Source organism: Mobula hypostoma, chromosome 3 (assembly GCF_963921235.1).
Source record: "Mobula hypostoma chromosome 3, sMobHyp1.1, whole genome shotgun sequence".
Lineage (NCBI taxonomy): Eukaryota > Metazoa > Chordata > Chondrichthyes > Myliobatiformes > Myliobatidae > Mobula > Mobula hypostoma.
The window spans coordinates 172,188,542-172,202,614 of NC_086099.1; the positions used below are offsets into that span (position 1 = coordinate 172,188,542).

At 38.3% G+C, this 14,073-nt stretch overlaps 1 protein-coding gene across 2 annotated transcripts in view; it reads right to left on the bottom strand.

Annotated features, from left to right (window-relative positions):
- LOC134344390 (glycerol-3-phosphate dehydrogenase 1-like protein) overlaps positions 1 to 11,301 on the bottom strand; it is a 52,192-nt gene extending 40,891 nt beyond the window's left edge. Inside the window, exon 1 of one of the 2 annotated variants that reach the window (XM_063044099.1) lies at positions 11,164 to 11,301. In XM_063044099.1, the coding sequence (XP_062900169.1) occupies positions 11,164 to 11,207 (44 nt within the window). In that variant the 5' untranslated portion in view covers positions 11,208 to 11,301. The remainder of the gene's footprint in view (positions 1 to 11,163) is intronic. The other variant, XM_063044100.1, reaches the window with a different exon arrangement.
- Positions 11,302 to 14,073: the final 2,772 nt, after the last annotated feature.

Consider the following 14,073-nt stretch of genomic DNA (forward strand, 5'->3'; position numbering starts at 1 on the left):
CTAAAGTTTAGGCCCATAGGATTGAAAATATTTTACCATCTGTCATCTCAGATAACCAAACTGGATTTATCAAAAATCCATATTCTCACTTTAATATTCGTCAGTTACTAAATGTTATTTATTCTCCTTCTGACATGATATCGGAATGTGTGGTATCCCTAGATGCTGAGAAAGCTTTCGACAGGGTTGAATGGAATTATTTATTTAAAACTTCAGAAAAATTCAATTTTGGACCCGTTTTCATTCAATGGATTAAATTACTTTATTTAGCTCCTTCCAGTAGGGTTATCACTAATTTTTATAATTCCAAACCATTTAAGCTTCAACGTGGCACTAGACAAAGCTGTCTATTGAGCCCTTTGCTTTTTGATCTGGCCTTAGAATCTTTAGCCATTGGCTTTCGAGAATCTAATGATATCACTGGTATTTTAAGGAGAGACACTTTTCACAAAGTCTCGCTGTACGCTGATGATCAGCTGCTATTTATTTCTAATATTGGGACTTTGTTACCCCATGCGCTTTCTTTACTCTCCTGTTTTAGCTTGCTCTCAGGTTATAAATTAAATCTACATAAAAGTGAGCTTTTCCCTTTGAATAATTTGATACCAACAAATTCTAACCTTCCTTTTAAAATTGTAAGAAACCAATTTACCTACTTAGGTGTAACAATTACTAAAAACTATAAGCAACTATTTAAAGAAAATTTTCTTACCCTATTGAATCACATAAAAGGATACTATCAAATTGGTCGCCTCTTTCGTTATTGCTGATTGGCTGAATTAACTCTATTAAAATGAATATATTACCTAAATTTATATATCTTTTTCAGGCATTGCCTGTTTTTATTCCTAAATCTTCCTTTGATTCTCTTGACTCTATTATATCTTCTTACATATGGAAGAATAAGCATTCTAGATTAAATAAAATTCGTCTTCAGAAAGATAAAAAGAATGGAGGATTAGCCTTACCAAACTTTAGATTTTATTATTGGGCAGTTAATATAAGAAATCTTACATTTTGGTAATATTACATTAATCGTGAGGATTGTCCGATGTGGGTTTTTTTTTTAAGAAGCTAACTCTGTCAATAAATTTTCTATTATTTCTCTTCTTGGATCCTCACTTCCTTTGTCTCTGAGTAAGTTAACCACACTAGGAGAATTCCGATACAATTCCGAAAATACTTTGGCTTATTGAGATTTTCTCTTTTGAGTCCCATTTTTTCTAATTTTTTTTAAACCCTCTATGATTGATGTGACTTTTAAAGAATTGGATAGATTAGGTATTAAATGCTTTCAGGACTTGTTTGTAGAGGGAAGTCTTTTTTCATTTGAACAACTGTCAACTAAATATAGTTAACCCAAAACTCATTTTTTTTCGATACCTACAAATAAGAGATTTTTTACAGTCTCAAATAAGTACATTTCCTAAAAGTCCTGATAAGAATCTACTAGATATAATTTTTAATTTGAACCCTTTTTATAATGGATCTATATCTAACATTTATAATATGTTACATACATCAAAGTTGCTGGTGAACGCAGCAGGCCAAGCAGCATCTATAGGAAGAGGTGCAGTCGACGTTTCAGGCCGAGACCCTTCGTCAGGACTAACTGAAGGAACAGTGAGTAAGGGATTTGAAAGCTGGAGGGGGAGGGGGAGATGCAAAATGATAGGAGAAGACAGGAGGGGGAGAGATAGAGCCGAGAGCTGGACAGGTGATAGGCAAAAGGGGATACGAGAGGATCATGGGACAGGAGGTCCGGGAAGAAAGACAAGGGGGGGGGTGACCCAGAGGATGGGCAAATATGTTTATAATATGTTGTTGGGAATGAGAAATGTTCCTTTAAATAAAATTAAAAATCTTTGGGAAGATTTACAGACTTCAATTTCTGAGGAAACTTGGAATCAAATTTTTAAATTGGTTAACACTTCATCGTTATGTGCCCGTCACTCTCTCCTACGATCTAAAGTGGTCTATAGGGTCCATATGACTAAGGATATGTTGTCTCGTTTTTATTTAGCTATATCTCCGTATTGTGATAAATGTAATAATGGAGAAGTTTCACTCATTCATATGTTTTGGACATGCCTGAGTCTTGGAAAATATTGGAAAGAAGTATTTCAAGCTTTCTCGATATTTTTCAAAGTAAACTTTAAACCTAATCCTTTGACCACTTTATTTGGTATTGATGGAGGAAAGGATATTATTTTGGAGTCATCTGACTTGCACATTTTGTCTTTTATTTCTCTTATGGCCAGAAGGACACTCTTGCTTAATTGAAAAGATGCAGCCCCTCCTATTCACACTCAATGGTTACATGATGTGATGTCATGTTTAAATTTAGAGAAGATTCAACATTCAATCTCTGAATCTAGCCAAGACTTTCACACATTGTGGGGACCTTTTTTGAATTATTTTCAAAACCTTTGATTTGCTGTCAAAGCACAGATGATGACTAATAATTTGTTTTTCCTTTTTTTCTTTACTAATCAGCTTTGGTCTTGGTAGTGGGTTAGATTTTTTTAATATAATAAAAATGTTTACATTTCAATGTTACAAATTAAATAATCTGTATAAGTATCTGTATGATAAGGAGTCTTTATATGCGATTAGTATAATGTATCGATATATTTTTTTCTTGTACTCTGTATTCTTATATGTAAAATTAATAATAAACATATTGGAAAGAAGAATACAACACAACTTGAAATTATTAACCATTGTAAGGCTGTCAGAGAATTTGTGGAATCAAAAATCAAGAGTGCTGTGGAAATTAATATTTTTTGTAAACCAGTTACAGTTCAGGTGTGATATATAGTGCACTGTAAATTAATGGTACACTTATAAGTGAGTCACAGTATCTTACTATGTTCTATGATTTATGAGATCTGCAGGAGTGATTTTCATTACTGAGTAATAGCTGGGGTCAGGCTCTGTATTGCCAAACTGGAGAGGTTAATAACCATTAGGAAACATGAGGAGTGGCATTAGGAAGGGAGGCTGCAAACCCCAGAATCTTGATAGGTTAAGTGTAACAGAGTACATAAATCAGCTTCTCACATCAGCTCCAGTGTAATCAGAGCTCCGGTCCTCCCTCCATGGACTGTGTCGACACTTCTTGCTGCTTGGGTAAAGCAGCTAACATAATTAAAAACTCCACCCACCCCAGACATTCTCATTAATCCCCCCTCCCATCAAGCAGAAGATATAAAAGCTTGTATCACCAAGTTCAAGAACAGCTTCTGTCTTGCTGTTACAAATCTGTTGAACAGTCTCCTAGTATAAGATGGATTTTTGACCTCACATACTACCTCACTATGGATTACACTTTACTGCTTGCCTACACTGCATTTTCCCTGTTACTGTAATACTATGCTGTTGTGATCTGTATGCACGGCGCGCAAAACAGATTTACCACTATATCTTGGTACATATGATAATAAAAAATCAATTTTACAAACTAATATGCTACACTTACAGCTTTTGTAACACATTCTGGATGCATAACTGGAAACAAAACAACTTTGCCAGATTAAAGAGGAAAGTGAGCTCTAAGATTCTGTTAGTTATAATGCACAAACACTTAAAATATTCATTTAACATTCAGCAATTCATTTTAACTATTAAATTATTTTAGTACAATTCTGCAGTAGCTGCTGAGTTATTTTTATTATAATATTGCAAATACATGCGACTATTCTTCCTAAAGAGCCGCTTTTGCTTAGGATTACCGAATATTCCAAGTGACCAGAAAGTACAAAAAAGTTAATTTACATTAAGTTGATGGTAAACTTGTTCAAAAGAGGGTCAGTTATCAAACTGCAGTTATACACTTGGCTATGTTTCAAATAGAAAATTAACGTTTGGCATTGTATAAAACAAGATCAATTAATACGTGTGCAGTGGTCAAAAGGAATAATTCCAGTATCAGAAATATTCAACCAGAGAAGAGTAACTTGGAAGTTTCTAACTGAAGGCTGTTCTCAGATAAATAACATTAAGCCCTTTGTTCTTTAGATTTTAGCAGCCGGCTCCTGAAAATATAAAGACAGTTGTTTTGCAAAATCAGCTAAACTGCATATGCTGCCATGAACCAATTCAAATGGAAAGCCTACAACATCAGAAGTTACTTTAAAATTTTTGGAGTTGAAGAATACCTCAAAAAATTAACAAGTGCTAATTGGTTGTATGATTATTACAACTGCAAATAAAACATCATGAAAAGTACTTTTAAGTCTGTCAATCTAAACATACCTTCAAAATTACTTTTTACAAAATTTAATGGAATTTTTGCTAATTTTTAATAGGGCAAGGTTGTCAATTTTAGAATATTAAAACAATTAAATTCAAAATCCCTTAAAGCTTTAATAATAGTTCATGTAGCAGGAAGAAGCAAGTTCATTATATTTCCTTATTATTCCCTGAAGGTTGAAAAATGACAGCAATTAGTCAAAAATCATACAGTCATATCATTCAATGCTTGGAGTCTACACTGACTTTCTGCCAGAACAATCCACTCTTTTCCTGTTGAGATTGGTAATTAATAGATCCCCAGGCAGCAACCAACTGCAAGAGAGGGTCTGCCACTGTTTAAATGCTCATTTTTAAATGTAACTCAGATAACTGCAGCAATTTGACCTGCACTGAAGATAATGTTATAAATTCTTCAAACCTTTGCCTCATTTACATTAAATTTCAGTCGTCTTCATCTACAGTACTGTGCATCTACAGTAAGCGAGTCTTAGGCTCACGAAAGAAAAATCTGTAACATAAAGATGCTTTCAAAAATAATGAAAAGTTTCTAAATACTGTATCAAAAAAGTTACTATAAAGGGCAGTAAACAGTAAAAATCTAAATCAAATCGATATTTGGCGCGACCACCCTTTGCTTTTAAAACTGCATCAAATTTCTTAGACTGTCATGCAGTTTTAAAAGAAAATCGGCTGGCAGGTTGTTTCAAGCATCTTTGAGAACCGGCCAGAGTTCTTCTGCAGACTCTGGCTGTCTCGCTTGCTTCTGTCTCTCCAGGTAATCCCAGACAGCCTCAAAGAATTTGAGATCAGGGCTCTGTAGAGGTCATGCCATCTGTTGCAGAACTCCTTGTTCTTCATTGTGCTGAAAATAGTTCTTTATTACCTCGGCTGTATGTTTGGGGTCATTGTCGCTGCAGAATGAAGTTGAGACTAATCGGATGCCTTCCTGTTGGTATTTCATGATTATGAGTATCTGCACCTACTTGTCAGCATTGAGGATTCCATTAATTCTGACCAGATCACTAACTCCATTTGTAGAAATGCAGCTCCAAACCTGCAAGGAACCTCCGCCGTGCTTCACTGGTGGCTGCACTCATCCATGTTGTGCTCTCCCGCTCATCTATCGACAAGCCACAAAGCCCACTTGAGTCAAAAATATGAAATTTTGACTTGTCAATCCAGAGCACTTGTTGCTATTGTTCGACGCCCCAGTCCTTGTGTTTCTGTGTGTAGCTGAGGCTCTTGGTTTTGTTTCCACTTCAGATTAATGGCTTTTTGGCAGCAACTATTCCATGAAGACCACTTCAGGCAAGACTTCTCCAGATTGTAGAGCAGTGCACTTGGGTTCCAGTGGTTTCTGTGAGTTCAGAGCTGATAACAGCGCTGGACTTCTAATTTAGAAGGAACCTCAGTTTGATGTATCTCTCGTCTGCTGCATTCAGTTTCTGCGGCCAACCAGTGTGCTTCTTCAAAAGAGCTTGGTAAGCACATCTTGAAACTGCTATTACCATGAAATTTCTGCTTTGGGAGGGACCTTGTTGATGGAGGATGACCACCTTGTGTCTTGTTGCTATGTTCACTCTTGCCATGGTATGTGAATTGATTATTTGAAAATGTGTTAAATCTGCCACACCTTCACCTTTTGGTTTGGTTGTCCTTTGCCCCAGTTTGATTCCTACTCCACACATTCTTGCTTCAATTAATCAGTTCTGATTCAGCTCATTGATTATTAGCATCCTGTTTGTTATCTTTGTTTAACCATACACTGGGCTACATACCTACAAAGTAATCAAGCTTTTATTTGAAAAGTGGTCCATTACTTCATATGTTACTTTCTTTAACGGAATATTCTCTGTATCATTTAATTCTTTTGGAAAATGGATGTTTGGAAATCTAAAATTTGCTCTTTTCTACTGACACACTAATGCAGAAGACAAAAAAAAATTAAAACAAAATTCATATTAAAAAAATCTAAGGTGACTAAGCACAGTAGTATACTTGCAAATAAAATGTCCCCAGAACAGCCTGAAGCCCTGCAGGTCTACCTCGTCTAGTCATAAGTTATGGCCCTCGATTAAACAGCTGACAAGAACCTCTCCGTCCTCAGTGACGCGAGTGCTCAAAATGTAGGCAGCCAAAAGGCAAGAAACAAAAATTCACAATCACAATCTTGGCTTCATCCTGAAAATCCACATATCACAGACGCCACTCTCCGGAAAGGATGGCTGAGGGTGCTGATACAGCAAATATTATGGAACCAGCTAACATGCCAGGTGTAGTTAGAACAGCCTGCACTCCAGAACATGCTGTGCCTCTAATCAAGCTATTTTTTTGGTAGTTACAATAATGTAACTGTGGAAAACTTTTCTTCAAGAACAAGACAAATCAAATCCAGTTGATTACCACCCAGTCTTCAGCAAAGTGATAGAAGGTAGCATCAACTGCACAAATAGATGACACTTCCTCATTAATAAGCTACTTGCTTCTTTATGCCTAGTTTGGATTTTCATCAGACCACTTTGTTCCAGACCGGATTACAGTTTTGTTCTAAACATGGTCAAATAGTTGAATTCCTCAAAATTTGAAGTAAATTTAACCTCAAAGTATGGAGATATCACCACATACTATCCTGAGATTCAATTTTTTGCAGGCATTCACAGTAGAACAAAGAAACACAATAGAATCGATAAACAATTACCCCTAGTCCGAGACCTAGGTGTCGATACCTCCTTATGGAACTGAATCCTCGATTTTCTCACTTGCAGATCCCAGTTAGTTCATATTGGCAATACCGCCTCCTCACAATCACCATCAGCACCACAAGGCTATGTGCTTCGCCCCCTGCTCTACTGACCTTATACGTGACTGTGAGGCGAAGTACAACTCCAATAACATAGTTAAGTTTGATAATAACACCACTGTTGTTGACCGAATCAAAGGCTTGATATCAAAAAAGTATTTGAACTTAAGAGCATATGTTCAAATGATATAGGAGCAGAATTAAGCCATTTGGCCTATCAATTATGGCTGACTTTTTAAAGCCCATTCCTCCACTTTCTCATTGTAACAGTTAGCCCCCCCCCACCAATCAAAAACCTGGAATACATCCAATAACGGTTTCCAGTTTTAAAGGGATCTTCCTATGTTCTGAGGCTGTGCCCTTGAATCCTGGACTCTCCTGTTCTTTCCATATTCACTCTATCTGAGAGTTTCAGTATCCAGTAGTTTCCAATAAGATTTCCGCAACCCCCACCCCCCCCCCATCCTTCTGAACTCCACTGCGGACAGACCCAGAGACACCAAATACTCCAAGTTGTGCTTCTCATCTTTTTTTTCCAGTCCTTGTGAAGGACCTCAGCCAGAAACATCAACTGTTTACTCTTTTCCATAGATGCTGCTTGGCCTACTGAGTTCCTCCAGCATTTTGTGTGTTGCTTTGGATTTCCAACATCTACAGATTTTCTCTTGTTTGAAGAAGAGAGAGAGGACAGTGGACCACGGAATAATAGGAACCAGATGGGAAATGAGGGGAAGATGCAGGTGATGGACAGGTTATGCAGGAAGGGGAGGGAAAGAGATGGGGTAAAGGGGCTAGAAGGATAAAACAAAAAGATGTGTGGAAAAGACAGAGAAGAGATGTTACCAGAAGTTAGATGAAGTACAAGATGTTGACCTTCCAATCTGTGTCTGGCATCAGTGTGGCAGTAAAGGAGGCTGTGGACAGACATGTCGGTGTGGGAATGGAAACTGGAATTAAAATGGCTGGCTCCCAAATCAGCGTGGATAACTTCACTCACCTCAACGCTAAACTTACTTCACAACCTATGGATTTACTCTACAACTCATGTTCTCAATATTATTTATTAATTTATTTTGCAGAGTTTGTGTTCTTTTGCACATGGTTATTTATCAGTCTTTGTGTGTAGTTTTCCACTGATTCTACCGTATTTCTTTGCATTACTGTGAATGCCTGCAAGGAAACGAAATTTCAAAGTGTATATGGTGACATATACATGCTTTGATAATAAACTTCCTATGAAATTTGAAATGGAAGATCTTGACTGTTAGAGCAGGTGGAGCAAAGGCATTCAATGAAGCCATCCCCCAATCTGCACCGGGCCTCACTGATGTAGAGGAGGTCACACTAGAAACATTGATGGATTCACATGTGAAGTTCCAGAGCTCCTTCAGCGTTTCGAGTGTGTTACTCTGACATATGCTTTTGGCTCACAACCGTCCATGTTACTCTGCCCAACACGGTGAAGTGTATGAATGGTAACTCTCTACAGACACTGTGAAAGAATACAACCAAAGGATGTCCTCAACACACACAAAATCAGCAGGCTGGGCTGCATCTATGGAAAAAAGAGTACAGTTGACATTTCAGGCAGACACCCTTCGGTCCTCAAACCAGATTAGAAAGTTTCAATTCCTCATGTAAAGAAGCAAACATATAAATCACTATATTCCATTTTACAGCAATGGTATTTGTAATGAACTACTCTGCTGCTGCAAAAAGCTACTTTTTTGGGCATTTATATTTTGTGTATTATGTTCATGACGATAAATTTGAACTTGCTATTCTATATATGTATACAAAATTAAATAAAGTGTGCATATAGTCTGACCAAAGATATTTGGTGGAGTGTTTTAATAATTATCAAACTTGGTTTACACAAATTTACCATTTCCTCAAGGTGATGCTTAGCTGCATGTAACTGAAGTAAATCAAAGCTTACTTAAACAGAGATCAAGCAGAAAGATTTATAGGGAATAAGAATGTTATTTCAGTTTTTAGGTTATATAATGAGCTAAGAGACAGTTGAGCTTCAATTATTGACAGAAAATGTAACCAGCTAAGGTTATCGTTAAAAACCTGTAATTTGGCTCATCACACTAGAGTGTTGTAAATAACTGCCTGATTCTCTCCACCGCTGACGTGGCATTGGGCATTGGAAAAGAATTCAATAAGCTCCCCAAATAATAAATGCCAAGTCTGTTAGCATGTTCATTAAACATCTACATTTCATGAGGCAGGGTGCTGCTGAGCTACTTTCACTGTTTACTCATTACACCCATGTTACACTAGCAATGGTTTAACCACTGTCTGCACAAGAAACTGCTGATGCTGTCCATTTCCATCCGTAAATGCTACGTGGCCCACTGAGTTTCTCTAGCCCTTAGTCTATTGGTGTTTTACCCCTCTTTGCCAAAATTTCACATTTCAATTTCCCTTTGGGGAAAAGATCAAGCTATTACTATTAGAAATAGATAGAGACAAAGTTGTTTTTATATAATATATTCTTGATCAGTTTCTAAAATTCTGGCATTTGGGATTAGTTGCCAGTTTATTTTTCTACTGTACTGCTAAACCTGTCCATCTCCTTTTCTCAATGGTTGAATCAGAAGATAGCTGAGATATACAACAAAAATCACCGGGGCAATTAGTGTGAAAGGCACAAGGAGTGTGGATGTCATAATTCAATACAAATCCAGTCCCAAACCAAGAGCTCCAAACCTGATAAAACAGATGCAAGTCAGATAATGCAATGAAATCATTCCTGCAACTTAGAGACTGTTGACGATACTGACGATATTGGGATAGTGATTCGATGAACTCACAGAAGCACAACGAAATGCAGGTTCACACCCATAATTCATAATAGAGTTGTTTGACTTGACATTTTCTGAGTTAGAATAAATAAAGTACAACTTTGGGTAGCTATATCAACACTGTATGCATGGCTGTAAATTGGCTTAGACCCTTTATGTAGTAGAATTGATTGTGGCCTTCAGGACAGGGAAGCGGAGGGAACACACACCAGTCCTCGTGGGATCACAAGTGGAAAGGGTGAGCAGTTTCATGTTCCTGGGTGTCAAAATCTCCGGGGATCTATCCTGGGCCCAACACATTGGTCCATTACACAGAAGGCACCAGAGAGGCTATATTGCACATATCTAAAGTTTGAGGAGAAATGGTATGTCAGCGAAGACACTCATAAATTTCTACAGATGTGCCATGGAAGAGGATTCTAACTGGTTACTTCACTGTCTGGTACGGAGGGGGCTGCTGCACAGGATCAGAAAAAGCTGCAGAAAGTTGTAAACTGCTAGCTCCATCACGGGCACCAGCCCAAACAGCATCCAGTGGCAATGCCTCAAAAAGGTGACATCCTTCATTAAGCGCCCCCATCACCCAGGATATGCCCTCTTCTCATTACTACCAGAGGAGGTGGTGGTACAGGAGCCTGAACACACACTCAGTGTTTCTGGAACAGCTTCTTCCCCTCCACCATCAGATTTCTGAATGGGTAATGATCCCACAAACACTATCTCTGTATTTTTCACTCTATTTACACTACTATTTAACTCAAATTTCTTTTTACATATATACTTATTTTAATTTATAGTTTTTACTAATGTATTGCAATATACTGCTGCTGCAAAACAATAAATTTCACAAAATATGCCAATGATATCAAACCTGATTCTAATTCTAATAATGTTGCCCACTGATTAAGATAGTCCCGACATGACGGCTGAAGGCTTCATTTCAATATCACTTTCTGCTAATATTACACCGAGGGAAAGGTTGACCCTGCACTTTAAATGTCAATATGTCACTTCAAAGTTGGCCAAGTACATTAAAATATATTATCCCCATATAAGGCATGCAATGGGGAAACTCGTTGTTAGAATTTTCGGTACAGTTAAATGACCCCATTCCAAGAGAAGATAAATTCACATACTGTCAAAATAAAATCCTACAGTCGATAATAGACAAAAAGCAACCATCCCTAAACTGAACGCAAACGATACGATGTCTGCCTATCTCCCTTCTCCAACAGTGACTTACATTACCGGTAAAACCGTAGCTCACGGTAACGACCCCGTCACCTGACTCACCAGTTTCCAGAGCCAATAATACACACTTTCAGGGGTGCAGCCATTTGTGCCGGAGCAGCCCACACCTTGTCTCACGGCAGCCGGAGTGAAACTGCTGGGCGTCAGCAGAATACGGCGGTAGATAGCATTGAGCATGCGGTAATCCCTCCGCCCCTCGCCCGAGGTCAGCTGACGACGCTCCTCCCTCTGCGGCTCTGACCGCGGCGGCGCGGCGGCTCGGCCGCGAGTGGCGAGGGCCGGGGTCTCTCCGTGTGTGGCAGGTGCTGAGAGCGGTTTGGAAATCTGTGCGCTACCTGCTGTCGTATATTTGCTCCACGGCATATTTCATTCCATTACCTTCAGATGGAATGGTGCAGGTGCAGCTCTGTATCTCACCGAGTATAATCCACCTCGTTTTCCACCCAAGCCCCCTTTTTAGGTTCTTTTTCTAGTGGGTAGGGAGAAGGGTTGTTTTAAAGTATATTTCTCGGAAATAACATTTTCCGTTGTTTTCCTTAACCACGACGGGTAACCAGCTCCTGTACTTGATTGTGGAAGGCCTCAAGTGTACCAGTGGACTCTTTGTATATTATATTTTTGCACTATTTTTAATATCTTTCTCTCTCTCTCTCTCTCTCTCTATATATATATATATATATGTGTGTGTGTGTGTATATATATATATGTTCATTTTTTCTTCCTGAATTTATCATGTATTGCATTGTACTGCTGCCGCTAAGTTGACAAATTTCATGACACAGGCTGGTGATAACCTGATTTTGATTCACTCTCCTGGGACCCCAGGTACCAGCAAAACCTTGGGAAAAGGACAGGCAATCAGAAAGGACCAAAGCCTCTGATTGGTCAGCAGCTTGTTGCCTGGACCTATTGGAGTTGCCAGAAGCAATCTGATGAGATCCCACAACCTGCCCTCCCCTCCTCCTCTACAACAGTACAATAGGATGTTTAAAGATCATCCACATGGGATCAAATACTCAAACCAGGGCTGTGACTTCTGACATTTGAAATATATGCTTCATAACACGCTTGTCTAAGCCTCAGGAAGTCCAAAGTAAATGTTATTATCGAACTACATATACGTCACCATGTACAACCCTGAGATTCAGAACAGGGAACATGGGAATGGGAACAAATTTAATACTCTGTGGCACTTTCCATCTTGTATTCCTAACATAAGGGGGAAAGTTTCCAAACATAAGTATTATCACTGGAGAATACTTGAACAACACAAGGCAAAACTGGACAAACCTGTGAAAAGGGAGATATGTAGGAGAGTGTGGAATGCTCGAGGGACCTTTTCAAAATGCTGCTCTAGTAGATTATGATAAGTAATTCTGAGCAAGCAAGGGCCATTCTGGTAGGGAATTCTCCACAATTTAGTCTTCACCTCCATAATAAAGGGGCTTCTGCTTCATGTACACCATCTGGACTGTTGTTGGTTACCCTGATTGTCAAATTCTGATAGCAAGGAATTTTCTGATTAACACTAATCATGTCTCCTACAATAATAAATGTTAGGAAACCCGACCCCATATTACAGACTCCATTTTGAACAGTAGAGGATCTTGTACGTAAGAACAAAAGAAGCAGAAGTAGGCTGTCAGACCCTTGAGCCTGGTCTGACATTCAATAAGATCACAGAGGAAGATAATAACACTTGGCATTGTATAAAATCCTAATGTAGATTGCGAGTTGGTTAACAAATGGAAAACAATAGATAGGTTAGCGGGAGCAGTACATGGATCCAACAATTCACAATCTATGTCAATCATTTCACAACAAACTAAATGCTAATATTGGAATAGATTACATAAATGTTATTTTCTTTGCAGTTTAACCTTATGCTTGCTTGTATTTTATATAATTACCTGTATATATGTAATTGTTTGGCATGCTTCCTAGTGGTCAGTGTATGTATATGTTCAGTGTGTCCCCATGTGGTTACAATTCTGTCTCTTTCTGAAAACTTCTCTACTATTATATAGGGACTATTTGATTGGTTAACTCTTATCTACAAATTTGAATGGAAGGTCTTTATGGTATAAGAAGAGGAGAGCATGTTGGCTCCCCATCTTTAGTCTTTCCTTCCTTTTTGTTCTAACTTACTATACTCTTGCTACTCTCTGTTTCCAATTCCTTTGTTCTCTTAGCACTTAATAAGCGATCACGAAGCAACACATTTTATGCCTCTTGCTTGACTTCTGAAGAACCATGAATGAAAAACATCAGAATCCAACACTACTGACAAAATAATAAGTGGGGATGCAGGTAGTGTTGCAAATGCAAAGAGCCTTCAAAGAAATACAAGCAAGCTAACTTGAGTTAAAAACTCACAGATGGAATTCAATGTGGGAAAATGTGAGGTTATCCACTTTGGCAGGAAACAAATCTTTTCAATGGTGAGAGATTGGAGATCATTGACATGTATGTTCTTGTCCACACATTTCAGAAAACCAACATGGAGGTGCAATAGGCAATTACGAAGTTAAGTTTTATATTCTCTTCGTATGGTCTACTCTAATATTAGGGCCTTAGTGAGATTTTACCTGAAGTGTTGTTACAAATTTGGCCTCTTCTCCCAAAGATAGATATATTTGCTATAAAGGGAATGCAATAAAGATTTAACAGATCAGGTCCTGGAATGGTGGGGCTATCATATGACGACAGAACAAGTAGAGTAGGCCTATTTTCTCTAGAGTTTTTCAAAAGAAGAGATAACGTCATTGAAACTCTGAATGACATTCATATATTATCCCACTTGGTGTACCTATCCAGCGCCTCATCCTTTGTAATCTGTCAGGTATAACCTGATCCTGCTACAATATCTTCCCTCTCCACCCCACTGCCTTAGGCTGGGATCACTGTCTCCATGATTCCCTTGTCTACTCATCCCTCCCTCTCCTCAGGTAC